Source organism: Penicillium antarcticum (assembly GCF_028974205.1).
Source record: "Penicillium antarcticum strain IBT 31339 chromosome Unknown utg000009l_segment0_segment0, whole genome shotgun sequence".
Classification (NCBI taxonomy): Eukaryota; Fungi; Ascomycota; class Eurotiomycetes; order Eurotiales; family Aspergillaceae; genus Penicillium; species Penicillium antarcticum.
The window spans coordinates 3,480,685-3,505,841 of record NW_026695307.1 but is presented as its reverse complement, the minus strand read 5'-3'; the positions used below and the strand labels follow the sequence as shown (position 1 = coordinate 3,505,841).

At 46.9% G+C, this 25,157-nt stretch overlaps 9 protein-coding genes across 9 annotated transcripts; 6 read left to right on the top strand and 3 right to left on the bottom strand.

Annotated features, from left to right (window-relative positions):
• Positions 1–669: 669 nt before the first annotated feature.
• N7508_009699 (uncharacterized protein) lies at positions 670–2,348 on the top strand (the record flags this gene model as incomplete). Its single annotated transcript, XM_058467762.1, has 2 exons — positions 670–1,432; positions 1,489–2,348. 2 exons carry the CDS (start codon positions 670–672, stop codon positions 2,346–2,348), a joined length of 1,623 nt encoding a protein of 540 aa, XP_058315608.1.
• Positions 2,349–3,994: 1,646 nt separating this feature from the next.
• Positions 3,995–4,546, top strand: N7508_009698 (uncharacterized protein; the record flags this gene model as incomplete). Its single annotated transcript, XM_058467761.1, has 2 exons — positions 3,995–4,482; positions 4,534–4,546. 2 exons carry the CDS (start codon positions 3,995–3,997, stop codon positions 4,544–4,546), a joined length of 501 nt encoding a protein of 166 aa, XP_058315607.1.
• Positions 4,547–7,088: 2,542 nt separating this feature from the next.
• On the top strand, positions 7,089–8,393 carry N7508_009697 (uncharacterized protein; the record flags this gene model as incomplete). Its single annotated transcript, XM_058467760.1, has 1 exon — positions 7,089–8,393. One exon carries the CDS (start codon positions 7,089–7,091, stop codon positions 8,391–8,393), a length of 1,305 nt encoding a protein of 434 aa, XP_058315606.1.
• A 1,345-nt stretch (positions 8,394–9,738) lies between these two features.
• On the bottom strand, positions 9,739–10,078 carry N7508_009696 (uncharacterized protein; the record flags this gene model as incomplete). Its single annotated transcript, XM_058467759.1, has 2 exons — positions 9,739–9,920; positions 9,976–10,078. The coding sequence occupies 2 exons, from the start codon at positions 10,076–10,078 to the stop codon at positions 9,739–9,741; spliced, it is 285 nt and encodes a 94-aa protein (XP_058315605.1).
• Positions 10,079–13,106: 3,028 nt separating this feature from the next.
• Positions 13,107–13,823, top strand: N7508_009695 (uncharacterized protein; the record flags this gene model as incomplete). Its single annotated transcript, XM_058467758.1, has 1 exon — positions 13,107–13,823. One exon carries the CDS (start codon positions 13,107–13,109, stop codon positions 13,821–13,823), a length of 717 nt encoding a protein of 238 aa, XP_058315604.1.
• A 2,468-nt stretch (positions 13,824–16,291) lies between these two features.
• Positions 16,292–17,064, bottom strand: N7508_009694 (C40 family peptidase; the record flags this gene model as incomplete). The annotated part of the gene is made up of 2 exons (XM_058467757.1): positions 16,292–16,301; positions 16,355–17,064. The coding sequence occupies 2 exons, from the start codon at positions 17,062–17,064 to the stop codon at positions 16,292–16,294; spliced, it is 720 nt and encodes a 239-aa protein (XP_058315603.1).
• A 1,516-nt stretch (positions 17,065–18,580) lies between these two features.
• N7508_009693 (uncharacterized protein) lies at positions 18,581–19,865 on the top strand (the record flags this gene model as incomplete). The annotated part of the gene is made up of 2 exons (XM_058467756.1): positions 18,581–18,748; positions 18,828–19,865. 2 exons carry the CDS (start codon positions 18,581–18,583, stop codon positions 19,863–19,865), a joined length of 1,206 nt encoding a protein of 401 aa, XP_058315602.1.
• A 374-nt stretch (positions 19,866–20,239) lies between these two features.
• On the top strand, positions 20,240–21,662 carry N7508_009692 (uncharacterized protein; the record flags this gene model as incomplete). The annotated part of the gene is made up of 6 exons (XM_058467755.1): positions 20,240–20,410; positions 20,474–20,609; positions 20,663–20,674; positions 20,747–21,166; positions 21,219–21,252; positions 21,305–21,662. 6 exons carry the CDS (start codon positions 20,240–20,242, stop codon positions 21,660–21,662), a joined length of 1,131 nt encoding a protein of 376 aa, XP_058315601.1.
• Positions 21,663–23,311: 1,649 nt separating this feature from the next.
• Positions 23,312–24,909, bottom strand: N7508_009691 (uncharacterized protein; the record flags this gene model as incomplete). Its single annotated transcript, XM_058467754.1, has 5 exons — positions 23,312–24,150; positions 24,197–24,439; positions 24,493–24,608; positions 24,656–24,764; positions 24,813–24,909. 5 exons carry the CDS (start codon positions 24,907–24,909, stop codon positions 23,312–23,314), a joined length of 1,404 nt encoding a protein of 467 aa, XP_058315600.1.
• Between the last annotated feature and the right edge of the window lie 248 nt (positions 24,910–25,157).

Sequence of the window (25,157 nt, the reverse complement as noted above, 5' to 3'; positions counted from 1 at the left end):
TGCTTAGCTACCCACTGGGTACTACGTACCTGAGTAGCGAAGAAAGCTTCGTGGGCGGGGACTCCGGCACTGCGATGCATATCGAACAGTTGTACAGCCACCTCCCTACAAATCGTACGCGCAGATCAGCCACCAGCCCGCAGGTACAGGTCTGATTTTTATGCTTGACCATATTCCAATTCTGGAATATGCAAGCCGCTAGCCCGCATGCGGCTTACCTCCAAGCCACAATTGTCCTCCAGTCAGGATGCAGCCAGATATGCTTGGCATCAGCCGCCATAGCTATACGAGATGGCTCCGCGGAAATTGATATTGCTCATTGTTTAGAACGCATATCCACCAGCATTGCTCGGTAGTCAATTTCCAGGTACTACATTGTCAATGGGCTTGGATCCCATTGATGTCATACGAGTATAGGTCATATTTTCAGACGAACTGGGACAGTGAGAACCCCGAATCCTCCGATCCACCATCCGTATTACTGCTCTCTCACCTTGGTTATGCTATGATACCCAAGGCATGCAATTTGCTTCCGCACAGGCATTGTATGGCTCATGAATATAAAGAGGTGATGTGTCTGTCCGGCAGCGTAATTTTTTCGGGTAAAGCCAACAGCTAAATACTGTCATTCCCCGTTCCACCATACCGTCGAAAGCCTTTGCCTTCAGCATGAACGTCTTTCGAACAACCACCATATTGGCTGCACTGTCCAGTCTGCTACCGGGCACCATCGCAACCAAAGAACATCATACGTCGGCTTGTTCTGCAGCAACATTCAAGTCACTCTCTTTGGACAACATCAAGCTCAAGTCTTTCAATGTCACTGCTCACCACGAACTTTCAACCAGCGGTCGAAATGCCACCGGGGGTGTGGGTGTTGTTCCCGACCTTCCCAACGTTGAGACTCCTACCGTGGACATCTGTCTTATCTCTTTGACCTACACGCACCCGGGACAAGACGACACCGTAAACACGTACATTGGTCTTCCTCTCGATACAAGCGAGTGGAACTCACGATTTTTGATGCATGGCGGAGGAGCATACTATGCTGGCGGGCCAAGCAGCGTTCTAACTCCGGTGTTATTAGGCTATGCATCCTCTTCTACGGATGGAGGGCATGGACCTGCCACATCCATTGCAGACTGGGGCCTGACGAGTCATGGAAAGACCAACTGGCCGGCCCTTCGTGACTTCTCAAGTGTTGCTATTTCCGAAGCTGCGGTGCTCGGAAAAATGGCGACAAAATTATACTATGGCTCCAAGGCGAAATATTCCTATTGGCATGGCTGCTCAACCGGTGGTCGTCAAGGACACGCAATGGCCCAAGAGCATCCCGATTTATTCGACGGTATTGTTGCTGGAGCTTCAGCGATCAATTGGGATAAGTTCGCTGCAGCAGGCATTTGGGGACCAGTTATTGCTCAACTTCTTGGTAAGTGGAACTTGTTTTCTATCTGTATCTATTTCTAACCAGTATATGATCTAAAGATTCGAAGCCACCATTGTGTGTCGTTGAAGCGTTCACGCAGGCCGCTATTGCAGAGTGCGATGGGCTTGACGGTGTCACCGACGGTATCATTGCTTATCCAGGTCAATGCCACTTTGAAGCATCTTCCCTCGTCGGACAAAAAGTGAACTGCAGTGACCCAAATGGGGCTGTTACGATTGCCAAGGAGATGGCTGAATTAATCTCTGCAGTTTGGGATGGTCCACGTTCAAAAGATGGTCGGTCTCTTTGGTATGGATTTGACCACGATTCTAGCCTCGGAGCGATGATCGGAACAAGTTGCAGCTCCATCGAAAACTGTACTGTAATTCCATTCAGCGTCTCAGAAGACTGGGTCAACTCATTCGTTGTCCGCAACCCCTCGTTCGACGTTGAAAACCTCACCCACAATGGATATGACTTGATTTTCCGTCAGTCGGTCAATCAGTACGCCTCCGTGATTGGCACTTCGAACCCAGATCTCTCCAAGATGAAGAAGTCTGGAACAAAAATGCTTGCCTGGCACGGCATGGCCGACCAACTGGTTCCCACTAATGGATCAGTCGATTACTATGAGCGCGTGGCAGATCTCAATGCCAACGTTGCGGATTATTACCGCCTCTTCCTTGCACCGGGGGTGACCCATTGTGGATTTGGAGCCGGGTTCGACCCTTCTGAAACAGTCTTTGACACGATGAGGGCTTGGGTTGAGAATGGAACGGTGCCGGATCGGTTGAAAGGCTTGGCCGTTGCTGTTGGGAACACTTCAGCCACTCGTACGGGGTACCTGTGTCCCTATCCCCAAGTATTTACCTACACCGGTGGGGATGTAAATGCTGCATCATCGTTCACCTGTGTTTGATTTAGAAGTCATGTGGAATCAATACTTACAAAGTGTTCGATTTGTACCTAGCAGAAACTACTTAGTTGGCCTGATATCAAATATTCGCGCTGTATTCACTGCTTCCTTCCATCCTGATGATCTTAATTCACTTGCAGTTTCTAATAGTCATGCATTGGCTCTTTCAATATGACAATGCTAGACCTAAATTCTTTCAATCCTTGAGATCAAATCGCTACATAAACAAAATAAACCCCTGTATCGCCCTCATCATTTCAGCCGCCATGGGTTCGCTAAAAGTCCAATAAAGATTAAAATGAGGTTGTCAAATCAAAACAGGGTTTGTCAGTATTGGCAACACGACAATTACCACGATGGTCAAGTATAGCGAGATAGGGCATATGAATAATACAGACCCGTATCCTAATCAATCAATTCTGCTGCTTCATTTGCCCGTTGCAAACTGCGATCAAAATAAATCAAGCCAGATTATGCTATTCTAGGAACAGCTCCGCTCGCCATGGATCCCAGCATGTGGGTCTTCCTGTATACTCTGATTTCACCTTTTACCATTTACCAATTAAGGAAGTTGAGGCTGGCGAGGTGCACGGATCGTGAGCAAAATAGCCCGCCACTAGTCCGCTAGCGTGCCACCTGATGACCGTCAGAGTGGCTGATTATGGTTTCAAGCCATCAAAAGTACTAATCATGGGTTTATGCAGTCGGATCGGAGTTAGCGATTAGACCCGCTTGTCATTTGCATAGGGCGGAGCCTCTGTTTGCATCGCCTCTAGGTTCTACTGGTATAAAAGCAACTTTCATCCGCACGTGCATCCGCCTCTACCCCACAAACCCTGTATCACTAGTTCTGATTTTGCAACCATGGCAAATGTCCCATCCGATAAAGTCTACGCTGCAAAGGCATGCGCGGCATGTAGATCTAAGAAGCGGAAGTGTGACAAGATTCTTCCAGCATGCACGAGGTGTACATGGTTAGTACAACTTGATCTTTTGTCGACATGCCTTGATAACATTTGATTTTTCATAGCATGAAGCAGGATTGCCAGTATGATCGTGTGGGGCAATCAGGAGGATCCCCGGGTCTCGGGATAGGGGTAAATTTTAAATTGCGGTATGTGTCTTGCAGCACCACCCACCCAAAAATAGTATTTGTCTCACAATAGTTTGTTAGCGCTATCGAACCCCGATTTATCGTACCGAAATCAAGCCTAGCTTGTTTACGGTGTAGTGCAGGGAAAAGGAAATGCAGCAGAGACATACCATCCTGTCTACGTTGTGTGCGGTAAGTTGGCCTATGAAAATTTAGTTGCGCCTCTCTGACTCAAAAGAATGAAGCATGGGGAATCTTTGCAAGTATTCTTCGTCCCAACTTGAAGGTCAAATCCAGTTTGTCTCTAAGCCGTGGGACGAATTCACGGAGCTGGTACACGACCAGCATGTCAGACATGAACAAACATTTTCTGGCACGAAGCGGACATCGAGTCTGCTGACAATCGATCATGATAGCCACCGCTACCTAGACCCATTTCATACTTATCCATCCGATTTGAATCGGGAGACCATTACTCGGATATTTCATTACTGTAAGTTACCGCGAAGCGAGATTGCAAGTATTCCTCTGATACAAGATCACAGCCATCCGAGAAATGTGGCCGAGACTCTTCCCCGGCATGACATACGAAGGGAAGAGCTTCACCAACGAGTGGATGAAATCTGCAATGAACTGTCCACCTCTCTTCAGCGCATGGCTCCACTCAGGCGCAGAGCACATTCTCATCCGATCCAGAGCATCTGGTGTTCAGAGTTCCACACCCAAGAAGGACCATTACGAATTGCTTCTTATGCGACAAGAAGCCATCGTAGCGTTGAAGGAGGCTGTAAATGACCGTCCTACAGCCATTGTTACGGACCAGATCATCATGGCTGCTTTCGCTCTGGCATTGCATCCACACGAGAGAGACCAAGTTCCAAACTCACCGAGGGAAATGGCCCCTCTTTCCAACTTACAATTGTTGACGCGGTTCACCGATATCGTGATAATGGATGGCCACGTTCGAGGATTACACCATCTTGTACAGGCCAGAGGGGGTTTCAGAAAACTAGAGATGCCTGGGCTTCGCGAGGGGTTGTCAACGTGGGCTTCCTTTTATAAATTATTTTTGCAAGCTTCAGCTAATACTTCTAGAGTTGGGATCTGATCGTAGCAAGCAAAAGGTTAACAAGACCCTTCTGGCCACTGCAATCCAGACTACAGGTCGATAATGCTGCTGCTTTCTTGGCTACTTTCGAACAAAGTGATCCTCAAAAGTGCCATCTACATTTCCTCCTCCGTTCAAAGGTAACGCAGCCCATAATCTGGGTATTCCACGCTCTCCGCGGATATAGTTCTCTGCTAGAAGGGTATGCCGACGGGCACCTCTTCAATCTGGATCTGGGATATGTACTCCAGCTGCGAAACTTAATCCACTACCACGTGTTATCCCTTTCACCCGCTCTTTCGGCCGAAAATGGACCAGTTTCGCATACGTACGAGCCATTCCGATTGGCGTTGACCACATACAGCCTCCTCGTCGTTTTCCCCGTTTCGCTGATGACAAGTCCGTATCCAAATTTAGCGCGTCTTATCCAGTACGAGCTGGAGCTGGTACCTGACGAGGAGAGGGCAGCAATGCCGTCACTATTTCTATGGATGTTAACGTTGGGTGGGATTGCGGCTCTTGATACGCCGCATCGCTCGTGGTTTGTTGGGCGATTACATTTGGAGCTCAGAGGGTTGGATATCAACAGTTGGCAAAGATTTGTATGCATGATGGATGCATTTATATGGCTGGATAGCCCTTGCGGTATGGAGGGTATGATCTTGTGGAAGGAAGCTCAGCAGTATGGACATCAGCCGCTTGCTGATTACTACCTGAGCCAGGGATTAGCGCATGATATTCCTGTTCAAGATTAGACTGTGCTTATTTCGTCGAGAATTTTCACGTCTCACGATACAGTGGCGTAAGAAAAGTAATTGAGCTCAAATACTCCAGGGCCCTGGCCGCTTTTTATACCATCTGCTTTGTTATTATATCAAAACTCGCGATTTTGAACGCGTTTCTCTCTCTCTCTCTCTCTCTCTCTCTAATAGTACCTTCTATACACAGAAACGAGTTCAAGAGGTTGACTGCCTTACTCAGGCTAAGATCTGCGAAGTATATGCTATACACAGCCGGGTTGTTACAATTATCAAGAAGCAGCACTCTTCCGACATTTCACGCTCAACAGTTTAATTTACGCTTACCCAAGAAGCAAATTGTCAAAACAATGAAAGCCTTACACGCTTAGGCACCCCTAGGAAGGTTACAGATGCGGAACGAGACCATATCTCTATACAAGAAAACCCGTCCATTTTGATCAAGGCTCTACTCGGAGAGGTTGATTTTTAGGTCCACCGAATGTCGATTCAGCGTCTAACCCACGAAATAGACTTTCGAAAATGGAGGAGGATACAGGCTTTACACACTTGTTGAACCCTTCAATGTCATTGTTTTACGTCGAAGGATTGGACACGCGTCTATTGCTCTGACGAACGTATGATTGAACGTGGACTTAGCTAGCGTCAAGAATGAACCTTAAAACGTCCGAAGGACTGGCCTTTTTGGAATTCAAAAGAAGGGCTTCAAATTTAATTGGCTTCGGCGCGAGGGAAACAAATCAAGAAGATATTTTGGGCCGCTTTTTCTGGCATCCCGCGTCGATTAGGCTCATACCGCTATTCGGGGATTCCTATCCCAAAGAGGTGGCATTTATTCACGTACGATCGAAGAACTCTATCGGCGAATGTTACGTACGCTGCTTAATAGCATTAATCATAATGCTAATTTTCCGCAAGATAACGCGCCTATTCACACGGCATATATCGTACGGGACGCTTTAAACAAGCTCGAATGCAATTTCATAAAATAGACTCCTTATTCACTTGATTTGAAGCCAATCGAGAACCTCTAGGCTCTGCTAAAAGTCAAAATTATTAGGCGTCATCCTGAGCTTACGCAGCTTCCTAAAAGCGCATCTACGCTAGATCTACTACTAGAAGCTACGCAGGAAGCTAGCTATTAAATTGAATTCAATCTTCGAGATTCTTGCTGGCAGGATTAAAAAAGCTGGGCCTTGGCCCGAGTACTCGTGGTCAAGTACTTTTGTTACGCCACTGTACTCCGTAAATTGGCCGAAATGGCTTAGTTCAATCCTTCCTCATGCCATCCACACGATAATTGGAACTTTTGTCCTCACTAACCGGCGGCGGTGTAACCCAGCCCCTCTTAAATTCCGTGCTAATATATAAGCGCCCTCGAAAGGCTCGCAAATATGGTACAGTATCTAAGTTATCTTTTTGTTCGTCTCTTTGACAGAACTAGCGGCGTGGCAGAATGACGATTTCTTCTCCCCAACAAAGTACTCTCTTGCAAGTCTATTTGGCTTGGTCGCATACCTGGGTCCAAACATCTTTCAAAGAGACGCAGGAAACGCCATACCTTTTAAGTGTTGACGATATATCGAAGTTTTTTTCAGATGTCGAAGCTTGAACAGCTTCTGGACCCTACATGCCTGTCCCATGTGATATCATCATTCCGCCAACGGTTCATAGACGGGGAAATGGCATTGGGTGGACAGCTGCCACCTTCGTGTTTAGAAACCAATTTGCTTTCGGGGCGATATGATCCTCGTGTTGATTGTACCTGTGATGGAATCTCGCCAATGTCATCTGTTAAAGATGCAGATTTGATTAAAGGGAAGACTTGTCGAGCTATTGAGAAAATGCTCGAGGCAAAAAAAGACGTTACTGAGCGGTACAAGGAATGGAACGGACATGGCATCTTCACGGTGGAGAAACTTGAAAGTGCTGTCGAAGAACTCATTTGCTGCAACTTGGACATCCAAGAAAGCCCGACTACATGTTCCGGGACCGATGTTGCATCTATCGTTTCCATCAAAGCACCCGATCGCCGGCCAAGCGAATATTGCGACAGTCCAGTGGAAATTCGAGAAGCGTTGTTTCCAACGTTTGAAAAAGTCAAACTTTGCGCCGATGCAAAATATTTCTATCCCATGGCCTGCGGTGCTAGTCTTGTGGACGAGGGTATTTTGCGCGCAATTGCTGATTCCGGGAATGATGTTATGATTGGCGACTACTGCGAAGCAGCCTCTGAGGACGTCCTCTCCCAGCTACAGCAGACAGGGGCAGCAGCTGTTGCCTTTCTCAGGGCTTGCAATCTTGGGGGATTACTTCAAGACTGGCATATAGACATTCTGGTTGCCGCCCATGTACAGTTCAGAGTCCTGGGCTATTACCGTAACCATGCTGTTCCAATTCTACCCGAGGGGCTATATGGCAGTCGCATGACAGAGTTAACAACCCATCGACACATTGATATCGCCAATACAGTTGGAATTGTTGCAGCGTCCCTGGCAACTGGGCAGCGACTCGACGAGCCTGAATATATGAAACTGTCCCATGGGTCGACCCTGATCAACGACTTGGTCGATCTCCGAAGCGATACAATGCGCAAACAAAGAGAGAATCCCGTCCTCAGAGGTATAAGAGGATCGGTCTGTCAGTATCTCAACAAGCAGATGCTTGATTGCTTGATTCTCACGAAAGAGCTTGTGGAGACCAAGCAGTTACTTGCCATAGCCACAATGGCTTTCTGCAACTGGACTGTCATGGCCTCTCACCACAAACTATATGAGTTAATCAATGAAACTCTTGAAAACAGAGACGTCCCAAACTGCAGCTATGATGGTCTAGAAGAGCAATATGATGGACTGTTGAAGGCGTTGGAACCGTATGGATCACTGGGGCATGATGGTCCGCACTGGGGGAGAAAACGCATGGAACTGGATACGCTATATACCATCAACCGTCGGTCAGCAAGGAGTCATTTGGCTTGGCTAGCTGATATGACGAGGTTGTTGCTAAAACCCTCCAATTTTCGGAGGATTGTTGACGTCGTACATTACGCTTGGGCTGGTGACATTGGCCAAGTGGAATACTGCCCATGATGAGCTGAAATTCCAATCAAAATGCAACAATCATTTGGATGAGAAAGATAATTTATGTCCATTTTCCGATCCACGGGACGTAATGCCGATGTTGTCAGATTGCCACAGCATCCGTTCTATGTGGCTCGTTTGCACGGATCGAGAGCCGTAGACGCTACAGAGCTATGGCAAGTTACATCTGAATACAGATCAACCTCAGCTCCCATATATATCTACATGATACGCTCTGAGTGATTTAATGGCGCATTGTCCGTAGCAAACCGCGTATGAAATTATTATCCCAGAGGAATACAGTCATCTTCTCATCGAGGTATTGACCAGGCTTTTTCAATTATTGGCCGCACAGCGTATCCATCATCGGTGGTGTAATGACACGTCTGCGGCCTATTCGTGTTGGGGGTGTGTGAGCTCTTCCAAACTCTCGCAAGTTTCTGCAATTATTTATCCTTATGCATTCACCCTCTTTAGCAGTTTAAGTAGTGGCTTGTAACTGTCTCTTTACCATACCACGGATGAGATGCGGCTTTGTGGGGAGACCTCCTAGAATTATATTGCAAGCCTTGCGTTGGTTGATACTTAAGAGTAATTTATAGAGGAAGAAGTCTCCGTCGTGCTAAAAGGGAGATATCAATGTAGAAAGGAGGCCGGGGGTGGGATGTAGTGGGACTATAGCATGCGTAGAGTAGTTTTGCTCAAAAAATACTCGGGAAATTCTTATCCACGTCATATTTCAAAATATATTTCGGGAATCAGGCGATCGTCCGTGTGCGATCCTAAAACAGGAAAACGTTTGCTAAGATTGGTATCGAGCACATCAACCTGCCTAAATGGCGAATTGGTCGCGCCTAGCCAGAGTTGGGGCTTGTCGTTGCGATGTGGGTGGTGCTTTCGGGTGGGAAAAAGGGGTTTGTGGTGAAGGGCTGAAACGGGTTCAGCTTTTCAGATTGCTCTGGCGCTTGGGGTGCTGCTACTCCATTTCCGTCTTTCTGTGAAATTCTCCTTGCATTTGGGTACTACATCCATTCTCGCAATGTTAAGTACAGGACATGTGTGTGTGTGTGTGTGTGTTTGTGTGGAGAGAGGAAGCCTTTATGGTTATTGTGTAGAAGAAGAATGTTTATGAGAGGAAATGGGTAAAGGTACGGTATAAAAAACAGGCGCATTATGATTGTATGGGTGCTCAGACTCCTTTGATACCCAAAAAGGAGAAGGCGAGGCTTTTTCTCACTTCTCGAATACATATAATCTGTGGACCCAAACACCTGATATCTATCAATGTAGGCCCATTCAAAGATGTTGTCAGTCACCATTGACGTTTTGCTGTCCATGACCAAAGGCGCTCCTCTTAGATACACGAGTCAGACTCGTTGCTGCCGGCGTCGTGGCATCCCTTAGGGCAGGCCTTATTCAGACTGATTGCGCCGTTGCTACCGCCGTCACAGTGGTAGAGGTAGTAGTCGTAATTGACAACAGCAGGGTCGACACCGCCCTCATCCAAGGCTTTGAGAATCTGCTGGTGGTAGTCACCTATTTTGAGTTAATATGATTTGTGAAGGGATAAAAGATGAGTTCCATGACATACCTTTGCCCATCAGGGTAAAAGAGCAGTAGTTGAGGCCCGTTTGGCAATTCTCTGCAGCAACCAGAGAGGCGAACATGGCGAGAGCAGGAAGAACGAACTTCATTTTGAGATTTGTTGTTTAAGGTTGAGAATGGATATTGTTATGCTTGTTTGAGTGGAAGGAGGATGTTTGGTGGTAAAAAGATTGGAGGGAAACACCACTCTTTAAATATTGTTGTCTTGATATTGTAGCACCAACTAATGAGCGACATTTCAGAAATGTCTCTGTCTTCAAAGTCAATGTTTGGCCCCAAGTTTTCCGAAGTTGATAATGTTACATGGGCCCATAAATCCTGGCCCCAAGGAATCCAAAGATGATAATATCGTGTGGATCCATAAATCCTAGCCCCAAGAAACCCAAAGTTGATACTACCGCATGGGTCTTTGAATCCTGGCCCCCGGTGGGGTCTATCAACCTACGTAGGTGGCAAGTGGCACAAAACTCAACAGTATCTCAGGGTCTCAAGCGGTCATATGCGGAGTATACTGCACCAAAGTGGAACAATAAACTGCCACACCCTCGTATAATCTCAATTTTTAGAACCACATGTCGATCAAACGACTATTACCTGGATGTGCCCAGCTATCGGTGACAATGCACTATAGTTTACAGCCAAGGCAGGGGTTAGACTTCACCAAAAGCACTTTTTAGGCGTCAAGTGTCGATTGATGATAGCTTTCCCCTACTAGAACACAAGTACCCTATTTGATAGCGCAAACCTATACTAGTTTCCAAGTTTGAGAAGTATTCTCTCTTCTCTCAGCTGATTTTCTGTTTGAGATCTATGCGGGGAGCTGCTTTATGAAGTCATGATAAAGCGCTATGCCATGTGCTGCGATGGATATTGATGGGACTAGAGCCTGGAATGCCGTGGTAGTTGAACAGAAGAAGAGCATTAGATCATCATTGTAACATGACTATGAGAGAAAGGTACCAAGAAAGGAAACTCAAATCTGATTCAATCCCAACGAGATCATACAGGCCATCTTGAAAACAAAATTTATGGCAGTGAGAAGCGGTCCATAGCACTGTCGATATTGCCTGCCCGCTTTACCCACGGTGGTGGAATTTAAAAACAAGATTTGCGCAGCGAGAGCGAGTCATGCTTCTCTCTCGGTGGTGGAAAGCGGATGTTTCTTAGAAAGCTCAACTGGAGGAATTCTTGTCGTCTCGAATAGACTAAGATTGCATGTTTCGTGAGTCCTGCGACTGCCGCAGGTCTATGTAAATGGTGTAAACCGCGAAAAAGATGGTTGCTGCCAGGTAAACTGCAATTTGACTTGCCAACGGGTACTGATCACTGAGCCCCGTGATGGTTCCAATCTCACTGGTAGTGAAGAGAACCGCAAATAAACAGATGCAGCCTTGCACAGTTCTGGTGCACATTATGGAATGACCGGGCCCTGAACTTGAGGTGAGAGCGTTTGTCCACCAGGCAGGCTAGAATCTTTAATCTATTGAAAGGCGTAGAGCGTAGTAGGTGGTGTCAAAAGCAACAAGAGCGAGTGGCTGAAGGCGGTGAGAACAGAATACTTCATGTTTCGCGAGGCTGCAGCATTACTATATGGCTTGACTTCTCGAGTGTCAACTATTGCGATCAGCATGTAACCCATCACAGGAAGTCCTGTCCAAGAGGCTAATAATGCGCAATATTACAGCCGAAAGAAAGAGGGGGCGACAGGAGCTAAAGGAACAAAGTGTGGATATAAGGCGGAGGAATCAGCTTGCAATATGGAAGAGAAAGATGTCTCCTACGCCCCCAGACTACGAGGGTGCACCGGTTATTCTTAGGTGATGTTATGCAAACCCCCTATTGGTCCGGCTCACTAATCCGTGTTCCATACTGTGGGATTAAATCTCGCAGGTATGAGATCGACATTACTGCGGGCACACAGCTTGCTATTTTAAGTAACGTCATGAATGTCATTCCAAGCCCCTATTGGTCAAGCTAGCTGCCTTGGGATTGGATCGCGCTAATATGAGATCGACGTTGCTGTGGGCGGACTTACATTGCCATATGTACTAGTATGTACAGTGTAACCCGGGGGCCATGGACCTTGGTAGACTTATCTCCCCACCCAAATCACTAGCTGTGCGTAATTTTTTGGAAGAAATTGGCCAGCAAAGGGGCAGTTTTAGCGGTTGGCCCCCGGTCCGTACCCTGGTCCCCGGGTTCGACCCTAAGAAGCCTTGACCCTTCAAGGCTCTATTGAGGATCATCCTCAACGAAATGGAGCGACTCTTAGGAGCCAGCCCCTGAATCCGGAACTAATCCATGCCCGAGTTGAGGGTCGGGGTCAGGGCTAAGAGGTTCGTCCTTCTGGGTTAAGTGACAATGTGTACTATGAATATACTGAAACGACTCCAATAGTCCCCGATTAGATGACTGGTCATACATGTCGGTTTGCATCAACATTTGAACTACAGTGCAGGTGAAGTAGCACTTGAGTATACAAGTGAACAAGCACCATGCTACACTCAATGAATATCCACAGACCGTGTTATCGCCTCTCGGCCGTCTTGTGAATTTGGAAGCCGCTGCTGTATCAAATGTCTTTCATCTCAATATGATATCATCATTCATGTACGTTGCATAGCCAAGGAATGTAGGCAACATAGAAAGACATGATACAGTGATCTCACCTGAGGCAAGCCTGGCACTGGGACTTCGTAAGCTATTTTCATTCCTTCCAAAGTCCGAAGTGGCCCTTTCACATCCACTTAGATGGCTTGCACATTTTTCCATGCACGATAAGCCCAATGACACCTGTTAATGTCTTTTTGATAGCCTGTGATTAGGGGCCATTACATTGACGTCGATCACTCGTAAACGCCCGGTGATCTTTCCGTATCCACTATGATGATCTTGGCTCCTTTCCATTCATGGGTATTACTTCTGCTCTGTGATAATATTATTTGATAGCCAGGTACATTGGCGCCAATCCTGCCATAGCCTCAACGAAGCAAAAGTTGCTCGTTGAGATATTCGACATATAAAAGGACCTGCCCGGCTGTCGAGTATCAATTCTCCAATCATCGCTTCAATATATAATTACTTCTCCCTACAATCATTCCGACCAACTAAGTAGATATGTTGAAGCTTGTTCCATTTGCCCTTCTTGTGTGCTCTGTTAGCGCAGTAAGGTTCTATGGCCATGCCACTCCGGCACACATTGGCACCAGCCATTTGCAACATTTGTACGAGATCCTTGAGGATGAGCTTCAATACGACTCTATGTTTTTCTCCAAGGACCTCCAGAGTCAGAATGGCTCCGATTTCCTTGCAAAGGAACTTGGTGTCACCGGTATGACCCTGATGGAGTACTTCGCCGAAGAAGACGAAGAGCAGCTCCCTACAAGCGCCACCATTCTGCCCGCCGCGCATGTCACACCGTCTACCTCCATCAGCGGCAGGGACACAGTTGATCAACTTCGCTGCTCCCACAACGCCGTTGAAGACAAAATCAGCCCGGGCAACCAAAAGCATATTTGCAACTTTGTCTCGGCTTTTGCAGCAATCCCTGCTGGAGCCATAGCCATGATTGTAAACTCACGCCAGTGTAACGAAGCAACCTCAGGCGCAGCCGTTGCATGCAAGACAGTTGTTCTGATAACTGGTGTTACTGGAACGACCTGGTCGGCCAATGAAGCGAACCAATTCTGTTTGGACAAACTATCCGCCAATGATAAGCAATGCTCCAGTCAGGGTCTTTCTGCTTCCCAAGACAAGGCGAGTATGACAGTGCGAAACACCCAAACCGGCCCCACGTGCGAAAATTACGACCATTGTCAAGAGTTCAATGCTTGAGCGTCGTGGCATGGCCAGGTTAATCTGATGGGAAATGATTGGGGATGGAGAGATGGACTGGAAATGAGAAGGATGATGGTGCACAGTACTCCCTAGCGACTCATTGGCCTTTTAGCGTACTTTCATCATGTACATACTTGAGATGGACCAGTTTTGTTCAGACGGCCTGCATGTCTCACAAGTTAATGTTGATAGCTATTGGCCTTCTTCGCCTCGTCTTCAAAGGCGACCAAGATGGGATCAATATCGTGAAGAATATACTGTTGGATTATGGCTTATCTTATATAAAGTACTTTTTTCATGATCCAAGTGTGATGGCCCTCATGGCACGAGTACTTTCACTGAATGTTCGAATTCTATGCTTGGGTTGTGATACTGTGTGAACTGTCCTAGCAACTGCCTCTTTGCGGCTGTTGCAGTGCTTTAAGAGGAGAAACTTTTTATTATGCTGTCTGTTCAGAAAATTTCCACTGACTCCACCTCAAAGACCGTGTGGTTCTATTTCGGGGCCTTCGAATTATACATCATGGGCTGAATTGAAACGTCGCGCTTGCTATTGTCTATTGTAAACATTATAACGCTAGTACCGACTGCACCCATATCTACGCCAAATCAACACTAGAAAACGATCCCTACATAAAGGCGCGTCTAGTTATAAGCAGTGAGTAAGCGATGCCTTGGTGTATCCACTCATTTTTCAATGTAGGCAGGGACTAGACAACGCCCCGCACTAAAAGGTTGCGAACCTCGAAACGAAGCAGTCATTGTAGTTGTAAATAGGCTATCTCGGGACAAACGGCGCATCGAGATTGCGGAGTTTTCCGGCCAGACTATTGTGGCTATCAATACAGGCTCTTACCTCTCGATCCTAAGTTCGCAAAAGATTCTGCAGCGAGCCTCGCGCTTCAAATACGAGAGTTATCCTAATACAGTACCTTTTTCAACTGATAATGATGTGACAATCAAACGCAGATGGCATGAATGGGTTGAACAGGAGTCGTTTAAAAGGTAATCAATTTGCTTTTGAGTTGTGTTTTCAGATATACTCACTTATACCAAAGGGACTTGTTCATCATATATTCATTCGCTATGTTTCAGTGTCGACTGTGCGGTCTACTGATCCTATCATCTCACATATAGAGTTCGATCCCCTCTTCCCAATTTCTCCCGCCAACTCTGGGACGCTAAATCCGCCGCGGAGTGGGAAAACATACATCTCCAAGAAATGCTTGAAACATCGCCTGCTCCCTTGTTCTAGCAAGCAGCTTGAAAGATGTATCTAGTCCCAATTTGAAATAGGCTAGTTGGCATGCTGGCTAGGTTCTGCGAACTGCGAAGTTCATCGACCCGAGCTCGCTCACTCGGTTCAATCCCGCTTGTCTGTACCCCTCTTTGCCGGCATTGTGGGCCTTTAGCACTGTTTATTCATCGAACAACGGACCCTTTGATTCTCGAAATGGCAACACCGAGACGGTGTTTTTCCCTGCTCGGAGAACCTGGCAGCAATTCACTACGTCGATTCACGCTATTTGGGCAGAAAAGACCAGCCCGCTCATCTTCAGACAAGCACGTGCTCTTTAACGATCGAGCGGTGGTCATGTCTGTTTTTCAACAAGTGCTATGCTCAAAATCCCGAAGCGGTACCGCAGATCAAAAATTGATGGCTTCAAACCATATTTTTTCCGCTGCTCGAGAGTTTAACAGGAACCGCGGCCGCGGGATAGCGGAAGATGAAGACGCGTGAAAGCCAAGTCTGAAATGTAACTGCAAATCATCTCGTCAAATAAAGGCCACCTTTTTCAATATGAATATGACTAGTCCTTTAGATTTTTATCGATGAATTCAATATGGCAAAGCCTTTTCTTTTTGGTCTCTACATGAAAGGCGAAGTCTCATGGCCTAGCCAGACTTTGGGGCGAGCTTCCCCAAACTGAATGACCGTCAAATTTAATGCTGGTGCTATAAAAACCCCTAAACCTGCAAAATCGGCCCAGGTACGGCTCAATTGCAAAAGGGCACCGGAATATTACTACCCACTCGTGTCTCGCATGATTTCCAAGGTCCATTAAACCAATTCCGTATTTGTTTTGACGCTAATAATTACTAATTTGTTTGTACACTTGGGGGAGGGGGCATACCTCCGGTGTATACCCACGGGGGTAATAGTGAGGCTTGCACTAGTGGCGTTGTCTAACAGGACGCTTACCTCAATTTCTCTAATCTCGGATAGAAGTGCGGTAAGAATATTGTTCGGATTGAGTCTTACCGTAATCTTCCCCTGTAATTTGTTACCAATTTAAATTCCCGGCTATCATCTTTATATTGTATGGTCTAGAGCATTGGAAGCGTGCAAAGAACGAATTCGACTTCTATGTCGGAAGGCAAACATCTTATCAACTAAATAAGTAACCTTATGCCAATTACACAATCAGTTGACAATGGCTAGAATATAGTAAACCCAACTCAATTCAAACAAATCTGCAATCCAGTTAGCTTGATCATTCCCCAAACTCAGGGATGGAACCACATACCTCATAACATATGGGCAAATACTCTCACTCCCATAAGAAGTCCAAATAGCCTGCTCACGAACGGGTGTTCCAGTATGAGCAGCATTTATCATCAACCCATCCTTGATGAAAATCCCAACATGAGAAACACCCTTCTTGCAATCACCACCAGTAGCCCAGAATAGCAAGTCACCCTCCTTAGCTTCCGAGCGAGGATATCTCTTGCCCATACTGGTGTCGTATTGATCCTGAGCCACCCGAGGGATTTTCTTGTCCAATGCCTGACAGAGAGCATACTGCGTCAGGCCGGAGCAGTCGAAGCCGCCACCGGTTGGACCGTTGCAGCCACCGCCGCCCCATTTGTAGGGAAGGCCCTTTTCTTTCTCGGCTGCAGCCACTATGGCTTTGCCATTTGCAGAGCCAGGGCTGCCGCCGCCGCTGCCGCTGCTTTGACATTTCTTAGTGACGTAGCTCGAGCTGCCGGTTTTGACGTAGTAGTCGGCAACATAGCAGCCGTCTGCTGTCTTATCCCAGAGCTCATCCCCCTTGACATTGGTGCCGGTGGCTTGGCAGCTGACTTTGATTTCGTCGCCCTTTCTGTAGGTCCTCGCAATAGAATGACTTGTTCCGGGGCCAGAACGGCAGTTGACGCTGTCCCCAGTGATGGGATAGGCACTGACTGCTGGAATAGCGGTCACCAAGGAGAAAGCAATGAAAGAAATAAAATGCATGGTTGGTGAACAGAATGAGATATTGATAGAAGATTGGGTTTGAAGTTGTCGCTTTGCTTGTGTCTTTCGGACAGATTGCGTTGATGGATATCTATCCCAAGGGCGTGGCACATCGAGGGCTTTATAGAAAGCCAATCTACATCGTCTGAGCAAGCATTCTGATGATCGATGCCTTTGATTCTAATCTTCATAGAGCCCTTGGAGATTCACATCAAGAATGCAACCCTTCATCCGTATTCCAGCCGCAAATACGACTTGTGGTTAGTAATTTCGCGAGATGCAGCCAACATCAGGAAGATCTCCCATCGCAAAATCCATATCTAGAGGCTTGGCAGCCCCTTATTGAAGCTTTGGGGGATCTTCCCTCGTAAGTTCGTGTTCCTGCATTTATACTTCTGCAGCGTCCACTGAGAATGCACGAAATACGGGGTGACCTAAAAATAAATCCGGGGTAGACCACCAAGCCTCCACGTATCTGACATATTGAAATTAGTCTATTTTTTACCTTGAAGCAAGGGTTTGACTAACATCCATCCTCACAGTGTTGATGGTTTGTCAGCGAAGCATCGCGAATACGACTTGGCTTTTAGATACAATACACTTTCATGTCGATCAGTAGATCCTTACCTGGCGCCGAAGAAGTTCCTCTAGATTCAATTCATGGAAGCACCAAATTGGCTGTAGAAATCCAGGGATCGACCTTGGCGTTGGTTGTAAATTAGGCACTCGACAGAGTGAACACAGAGTAGAAAGCTTTCCACGACCTCCTCTTCAAGAAAGACGAAATTTTCCGGGCTGCGTATTAACTGAGTAAGAAAACCATCGGCTGGATGAAAGTTTGTCCATGTGTTCGGATATATGTTTGGCGATTTCCCATGTATGATAGGCTGAACTACTGTGTCACTTGCTCAGTAAGAATTAAATCCAACTCCGGGCGATACGAATAAAAACCGAGTTCAGTATATTTAATAAAATGACTCGCGTTTCCAGGGGCAGATCAACATGAACAAGCAAAAAAATACGAGACATGGGGGCCGGAACGATAAGTGCAAAATTCGCCCCTTCGATCAGGTCTGAGCCCGAATCTGTGGGGCTATCAAAAGTACCAAATGAACCGAATCCAGTCCGGCGGTACGGATCGCAACCGAGGGACAAGTGGAGACAATTCAAGTCCAATGCAAATGCAAATAAGTTACGTCCTATTCAAAATAACTTACATTTTCAACGCTACTTGTCTTTCTAGCAATGCCAACTTCAACGGCGTAAGAGCTATCAATCCTAGCGCACGCCCTAACTTCCCACTAGGTCTCGGAAGATGAACTCGTCAAGATGAATGCCGACGCGGCACGGGCTTCTAAACGGCCCCCAAAAGACGAGGCCCCTGCCCTCTTCTAATCGCAGATAGAAAAACATCCTTGTTCTGGTCCTGGCTGCTGTGCATATTGCATATTTCATACCCTAGCTATCCATCACAACGCCCCAGAAAAAGCAAACAAAAGGCTACGGATCGGATCAAATGGCCTCCGCTCAAGCCTCTTCCATTTTGGACCAGCTCGCCAAAGCAGGCAAAGCATTCAAGCAGGATGAGCCTGGTTCACGAGAGGCTCTGATCGCGCACAGCCGCGCGCTTGTCGCTGCGTTGGAAATTCCCAGTGAATTTATCCAAAGGACATTCTGGGCAGAGGTGAGATACTCAATACCAAAAGCAATCATGTTGACCCCCTCAAGTACAAGTGTGGGATACTAACACCCTTCATCCAAAGCCCGCCCAATCAGCAACAATCCGCCTAGCTGTAGATACGAACCTCTTCCAACATCTCCGTGATGCAGGCGCCACTGGTCTGAACGCCACAGCCCTATCGGAAAAGACAGGGATTGAGAAATCCCTCCTTCAGCGCCTCACCCGCCATCTAGTCGCAGCAAACTTGCTCACTTTCTACGAAAATGCTTTCCACGCCACAGAGCTAAGCAACGGCCTCTCCGAAGAGCGGTACCAGCATAGTATCTCATTCTGCTATGACGCTGCACGACCTTCGTTTAACGGATTCCCCGCATACTTTCAGGAAAATGGATATCGGGCGCCCACGCTTGGGGGCACAGATGGACCATTCCAAGCTGCTCATGGGACGGAATTGAGTTTCTTTGATTGGCTTGTTGCTACGCCGCCGCATTTGAGACACTTTGATTCTTTCATGTCGGCTTACCGGGCTGGTAAGAAGAATTGGTACGATGAGGGATTCTATCCTGTCGCTGAGAGATTGGTGAATGGGTTCAAGAAGAGCGAGGATAGTGGTGTTTTGCTTGTTGATGTTGGTGGAGGTCGTGGTCATGACGCTGCTGCCTTCGTGGAAGGTCTCCAGGACAAAGTTGGCAAAGTTATCTTGCAGGATCGCGAGCCCGTTATTGAGAGTGTAGTCGGTAGTGGCGTGGAAAAGTTAGGATTTGAGGCTCAGGCACATGATTTCTTTACACCCCAGCCTGTTGTTGGTGCCCGCGCTTATTCTCTGCATTCTATATTGCACGATTGGAGTGATGAGGACGGAGTGAAGATTTTGGAGAATCTCGTTCCGGCACTGAAGAAGGGGTATTCGCGCGTTCTGTTGAATGAGATTGTCGTTAGCCAGGAGCACCCTACCCTCGCAGCGACAAGTATGGATATGATGATGTTGGCACATTTTGCTGTACGGGAGAGGACTGAGGCCGAGTGGAAGAGCATCTTGGAAAGCGCTGGTTTGAAGGTTGTGGCGATTTACACATATCCTGGTGTCGCGGAGAGCCTGATTGAAGCAGAATTGGCTTAGACTTCGAGAACACAAGAAGTGGACATTGTACATATGCAAGATTAGGAGTTCATCACATTCGAGGCTCATGTATCAGGTGCTCGGCAGATATTTGCCCAATGTAGTTAGGGCTGCGATTCGAAGGATTCATGCGGGTCCATACTAGTTCAATACATGTTCATGGACACTCTGACAATAATCCCATTGACAAGGCTCCCGGTCCTACGGCTGATGTTTTTATTTTCCGGTCCCTTTTTCCATATTATTCCGATATCCAGTCACATATTTTTCTTCACGTATAAATGACCCTTCCCCAATCCCTGCTCCAAGCGTGAGCGTTTGTCTAGGGGGAACGTCAGCCCCATGCATTCCTGGCTTTATTGGATCATTCTACAATGAGTACCATAATCACCGATGTGGACTTCAACGAAACTAAAGCAAAGGAAATTAATATCTGCGCTTGGGTTTTCACGGGGATCGCGATTGGAACTGTCTCTCTAAAACTTACAACTCGGGCACAAGTGAAGAAGCTGGGTTGGGATGACTTTTTTATTTTCCTTTCGCTGGTAAGGGGCGATGGTTGGCGCCATGCATAAAGTAGAGCTAACGTCACCTGTTGTTCGCTACAGGCTTTGAGCATTATTGCTGCCGCATTTGTTTCATACTCTGTTACATTGGGACTGGGGCGTCATACTGCTGCTGTCGTTGCAGAACACGGACAAGAAAGGCTAGCATTGACGGCTTATTGGCAGATTTTGGGATACCGTATGTTCAAATAACTAAGACGGAAGCGATTGAAGGCTAATTTGCACAATCAGCGTTTAACATCGGTTTGTTTATTCTTATTTTGACTCAAAATTTTCAAATGAGAAATGTAGTGCTAACCACACCCGCCAATTCAGGATCCTTCAGCTTCCCAAACATCTCAATCGCAATCCTAATTAGCAATCTTCTTGATCGAAACCCGCGGCGAACAGGATGTCTTTACGCAATGACAATTCTTCAAGTGGTACTCGCTCTGATCTCCATTTTCGTCATCTTTTTCCAATGCACGCCCACAGCCGCCCTCTGGGATCCTTCTGTGAAAGGAACATGTTGGAGCACAAAAGTCTTCAATGACTACTCATACTGGGTCAGCGCATATACGACTGTTACAGATATCGTGCTGGCTGTTGTTCCTATTCGGGCTTTTTGGAATCTGCAGATGCGGTTCTCGACCAAGTTAGGAATTTGTATCATGATGGGGCTGACTTTGCTCTCCGCCATTGTCACGGTTGTCAAGGCGACTTATTTGCATCTCTTCACTGATCGCACAGATCCTTGTGAGTCTCAGTGGCAGTGTGTTGAGCGTGATCTTTGCTCATACTGGGATAGTGTTCAATGTTGTTCCGCTAGTACTTTGGGGACTGTGAGTATTCGAGTGTCTATCTATACAGTTACAGCTACTAAGTCTCTTCTAGTGTCGAACAAAATGTCGTCATTGTCGCTGCCTGTATTCCCACGCTCCGTCCGTTCTTCCGCAAGACATTTGAGTCAAAGGTCCCTCATTCGGGAACTGGAAACTCAAACTCAGGGTTAGGATTCAAACTTTCCTCCCACCCTTCGCACAGCGCCGCCAAACCCATTAGTGCGGAATCGGAAATTCCGTTTGGAAGGCCAAAGCAACAGGCATTCGATGCCGAGAGCAATGATAGTCAGCAGGGTATCTGGCAAACACAAGAGATATCCGTGGAGAGTGATGAAGAGACAGATTTGGAGGGTGGTCGACGAAGAAAGTACCAGGAAGTGGTACCCGCTAACCTGCGCGGTGGTAAATAGTATTTATAGAAATAATGTGCACCAAGCATTGTAAAGATGAATAGTCTCAACTTCGACTTCGATAAGACTATTCTTCCTCCACTATATTTTTCGGACTCGAAGATATAGCAAAGAGGTCTCGCGATGTTCTTTTACCCAAATGCATTGCATTGTAATTTCTTGTTTACTATCACCCTGGAGTCAAGCCAATTCCAAGGGGCAGCGCGAGGTTAGCACGATGAAGTATTCTATTCTTTAGTTGTAGAACATGCTAGTCCAGATATGGCAATACCCCTTACCGGAGTGACTCCGGCCATTTTTCCGCCTATCCGCTCTTTGTCAACAATTATTGGCGACGCGTGGGGAAAACAAGCTTAATTTCCCCACGAATTCACTTTCAGCCGAGATTTCGTGGTTCCTGGAGGGGCGGGGGCTGGTCGTTCCGTCTCCTACCATGATAAGTCTTCACTTCAACATAGGAGCCCTAGAAATAGAGTGTCTCTCGCTGTACGTTGTCGCTGAATCCTATCACGATCGGGGGTTGACCATCATCAATACCGCCAAAGCCTAGCAATACCAAGAGCGCCGAAAATGGCCAAGAGCCACATAATCTTATGTTTTTATCTTGGTCAGGTGAGAAATCAACTGAAATCTCCAACGCGTCAGCGTCACGAAATGCTCAAGATTTTGTGCTTCTTGGCGTTATTGGGCAGATGGCGTATAATCAGGGGGACGATTCGTATTAGTATGCTGATACTCTTATTTTGACCGGGTGAGTTCTTTGATCCTTTTTTTTCTTCTGGTCCATGATTCGTGTCGACCGATCACATTACAGGGCTGAACACTGTGCGAAATGCAATCTTGGTTATGAGATATAAGGTTCCTCATACGACTTATACTAACAGAGATGTCACTCAGACTGTCCTTAGTAACAGTAGTTGAGGGGATATTTGTCCGATTCGGGAGCTGCTTTATAATCATTATGGTGTTTTGAAGGGCTCAATGCCATTGATACTATAGATTATGGTGACTTAGTGGTGAGTAAAGGCTCGGGAGTTGAAGATGAAGGTGGTTGTTGTGGCACGACTAGTGGCGGGTTTGATCAACTGGGATATGGAACTTACATGTACAGGCTGGAGAGAGATATGAGAGAGGTCTTGTGTGTTGCTTTCCCGTCTTTTGATTTCCATGCAGAGTCAAGTGCCATTTTGAACTATGAAGACTCGTGAAAACTGTCGTTTGGGCATTTTCAGTATGACCAGCGAGTGTGTGTGCCGTGTGAGGCGGAGGATAAAATCACAAAGGTATTATTTGATGAAAATCTAGAAGATTTTAACCAATTATATAAATCAGCTGGGCTCTTTAGTCCTTCGGTTGCATTGATTTTCAATTGTAACAAGAACGGAATTTCCTTTTGATCTGGCCTTTTCAAAACGATACATGGACGCTAACTCATCTCAATCGGGGCTGACCTAGCAACATTAGTATAGTGAAAATAGTGGTCTACACAGTACGAAATGATGACCAGTCCTAGCAAATTGTGCCACTCCAAGCAGATGGAGCAATTTGGATCTAACTTCCATAACACGCCTCCGTCTCCTTCATTCCAGCAAGAGCAGCAGGCTCTTAAAGCACAATCATATTTCCACATCAAGCGAAGAACACGACACTTAGATAGCCATATTAGCGCAAGTAAAAGCAGGCGTTACAGCTGACGAGTAATCGTCAATAATAGCCTCAACGGCTGCATAAAATCCTGGGCCCAGGATGAACAGCCCAACACAGAAGATGAAAACATTGAGCACGGTCAAGGCTGTCTTGCCCAGACCTGCAAATAATGACCCCCGATTTAGCTGCCAGTATGCAATGGCGAAGTAAATGAATCCGAAGAAGGAGTCGAATGCCGCACTGAGCAGGGAGAGGAAATCGCCCATGCTTGGGATGATCTCTGCAAAGACAAAGCCTAGCAGCCACACTCCCACCATGATCGATGCCCAGACTCCCCATCCGATGGTAGTGTTGCTGTGTGCGTGTCGGGATGTACCCATGATCTTAGTGTAGACCAGCTTTGCAGTCACGTTTGCGTAGATTACGCCGATGATCAGTGTGGGTACGATGACGAAGCCAAAGGATGCCTTCTTGTATGCGATTGAGCCGAGACTGCCAAATGCTGGCGCTGTGGAGTATTGACCCAAATAGCGGAAGCCAATGGCAGGCGGAACGATGAAGAGTATGCAGGAGATTCCAGTGAGAACGGCTAGGGCCTTGGGGAAGTCTTGAGGCTTTTCCATTTCCGAGATAAATGTCGGGAAGAGGATCTGTGGGACCCAAATGAATGTTATGTTCAATACGGCATTCATGCACGCTACCCATGTTGTGCCCGGGCGAGGGAACGCGTAGGTCGCGACGAGTCCATCAGTTGGGTAGTTGCCCTTGTAGCCGTAGAGGGGCGCGGGTTCTATGCCTGCAAAGACGAGGAATAGGATGATTGCGATACCCATGCAAGCAGCTGGGGATGATTAGTAGTGGTCAGGTTGATCGGATTTACCACTTACATGAGAACATTGACATAAAGCTGACATGATGCAGTGTCCGAGGCATGGACATGATAATTCCCATGATGGTGGTAATGACAGAGAACACGGCTGTGCACAGCGAGTGGTCAGACAAGGTATTCAGGACCTTGGCGCCGGTTAAGATGTGGAAGCCAATGAGCAAGATGTTGTTTGCCAGCAACATGAAAGCCGAGAAATACCATGCGGCCTTGCTCTTTCCAAAGATGTAGTAACCGAAATCACCTGCCCATCCAATGTTAGCGTCGAGTCAAGCGTGCCGAGCCGCATCCACTCACAGATATCTTTGATTTGAGGGTACTTCATGATATACTTGTGCATCGTCATTGAGGTATACCAGAAGATCAAAGCACACAGGACCATGGTGATGATTCCTGGTACCCATCCCAGCACGCTAGAATTGGTCAGTTTCCCATTGGACAAGCATAGATGATAACACACGAGAGGGACCACGACTGAGCCATAATGGCCAGGCAGACCTGTTCACCGGCGAGCAAACAGGCGGTCTTGTGCCATGACATGGTCCGAAGTTTGATCTCATGCTGGTGATCTGGGGCTGTCAGCTCATGATACAGGATCTACAAGCACAGCATCAAACCTTCAGCCACCAGGGCAGTGATGGTGTCAAAGGAGTCGGAGCCATCAACGTCCACGCCCAGGGCGTAGCCAGGCTCTTTCTTCTCAATGTCATTCATAGTGAGGCACGGTGAGACGCATGTAAAGAAAAGATGAGATCGGCGATCCCTGCAGTATTTAAATGCACGTGGGTTTTTTCTGCCTCGTTCCTCCATTTCCCAATAAAAGCAGCTAAGCCCAATTGGTCAAGTTGAAGTGATCAAAATGACAGTGATGGCGCCATAATTGGTCAAATCGCGTATCTGGTTATCGGTCATCCCGGGAATCTGGGCACTTTCTACTCCCGGGCCGTCTGATCAACTGTTGC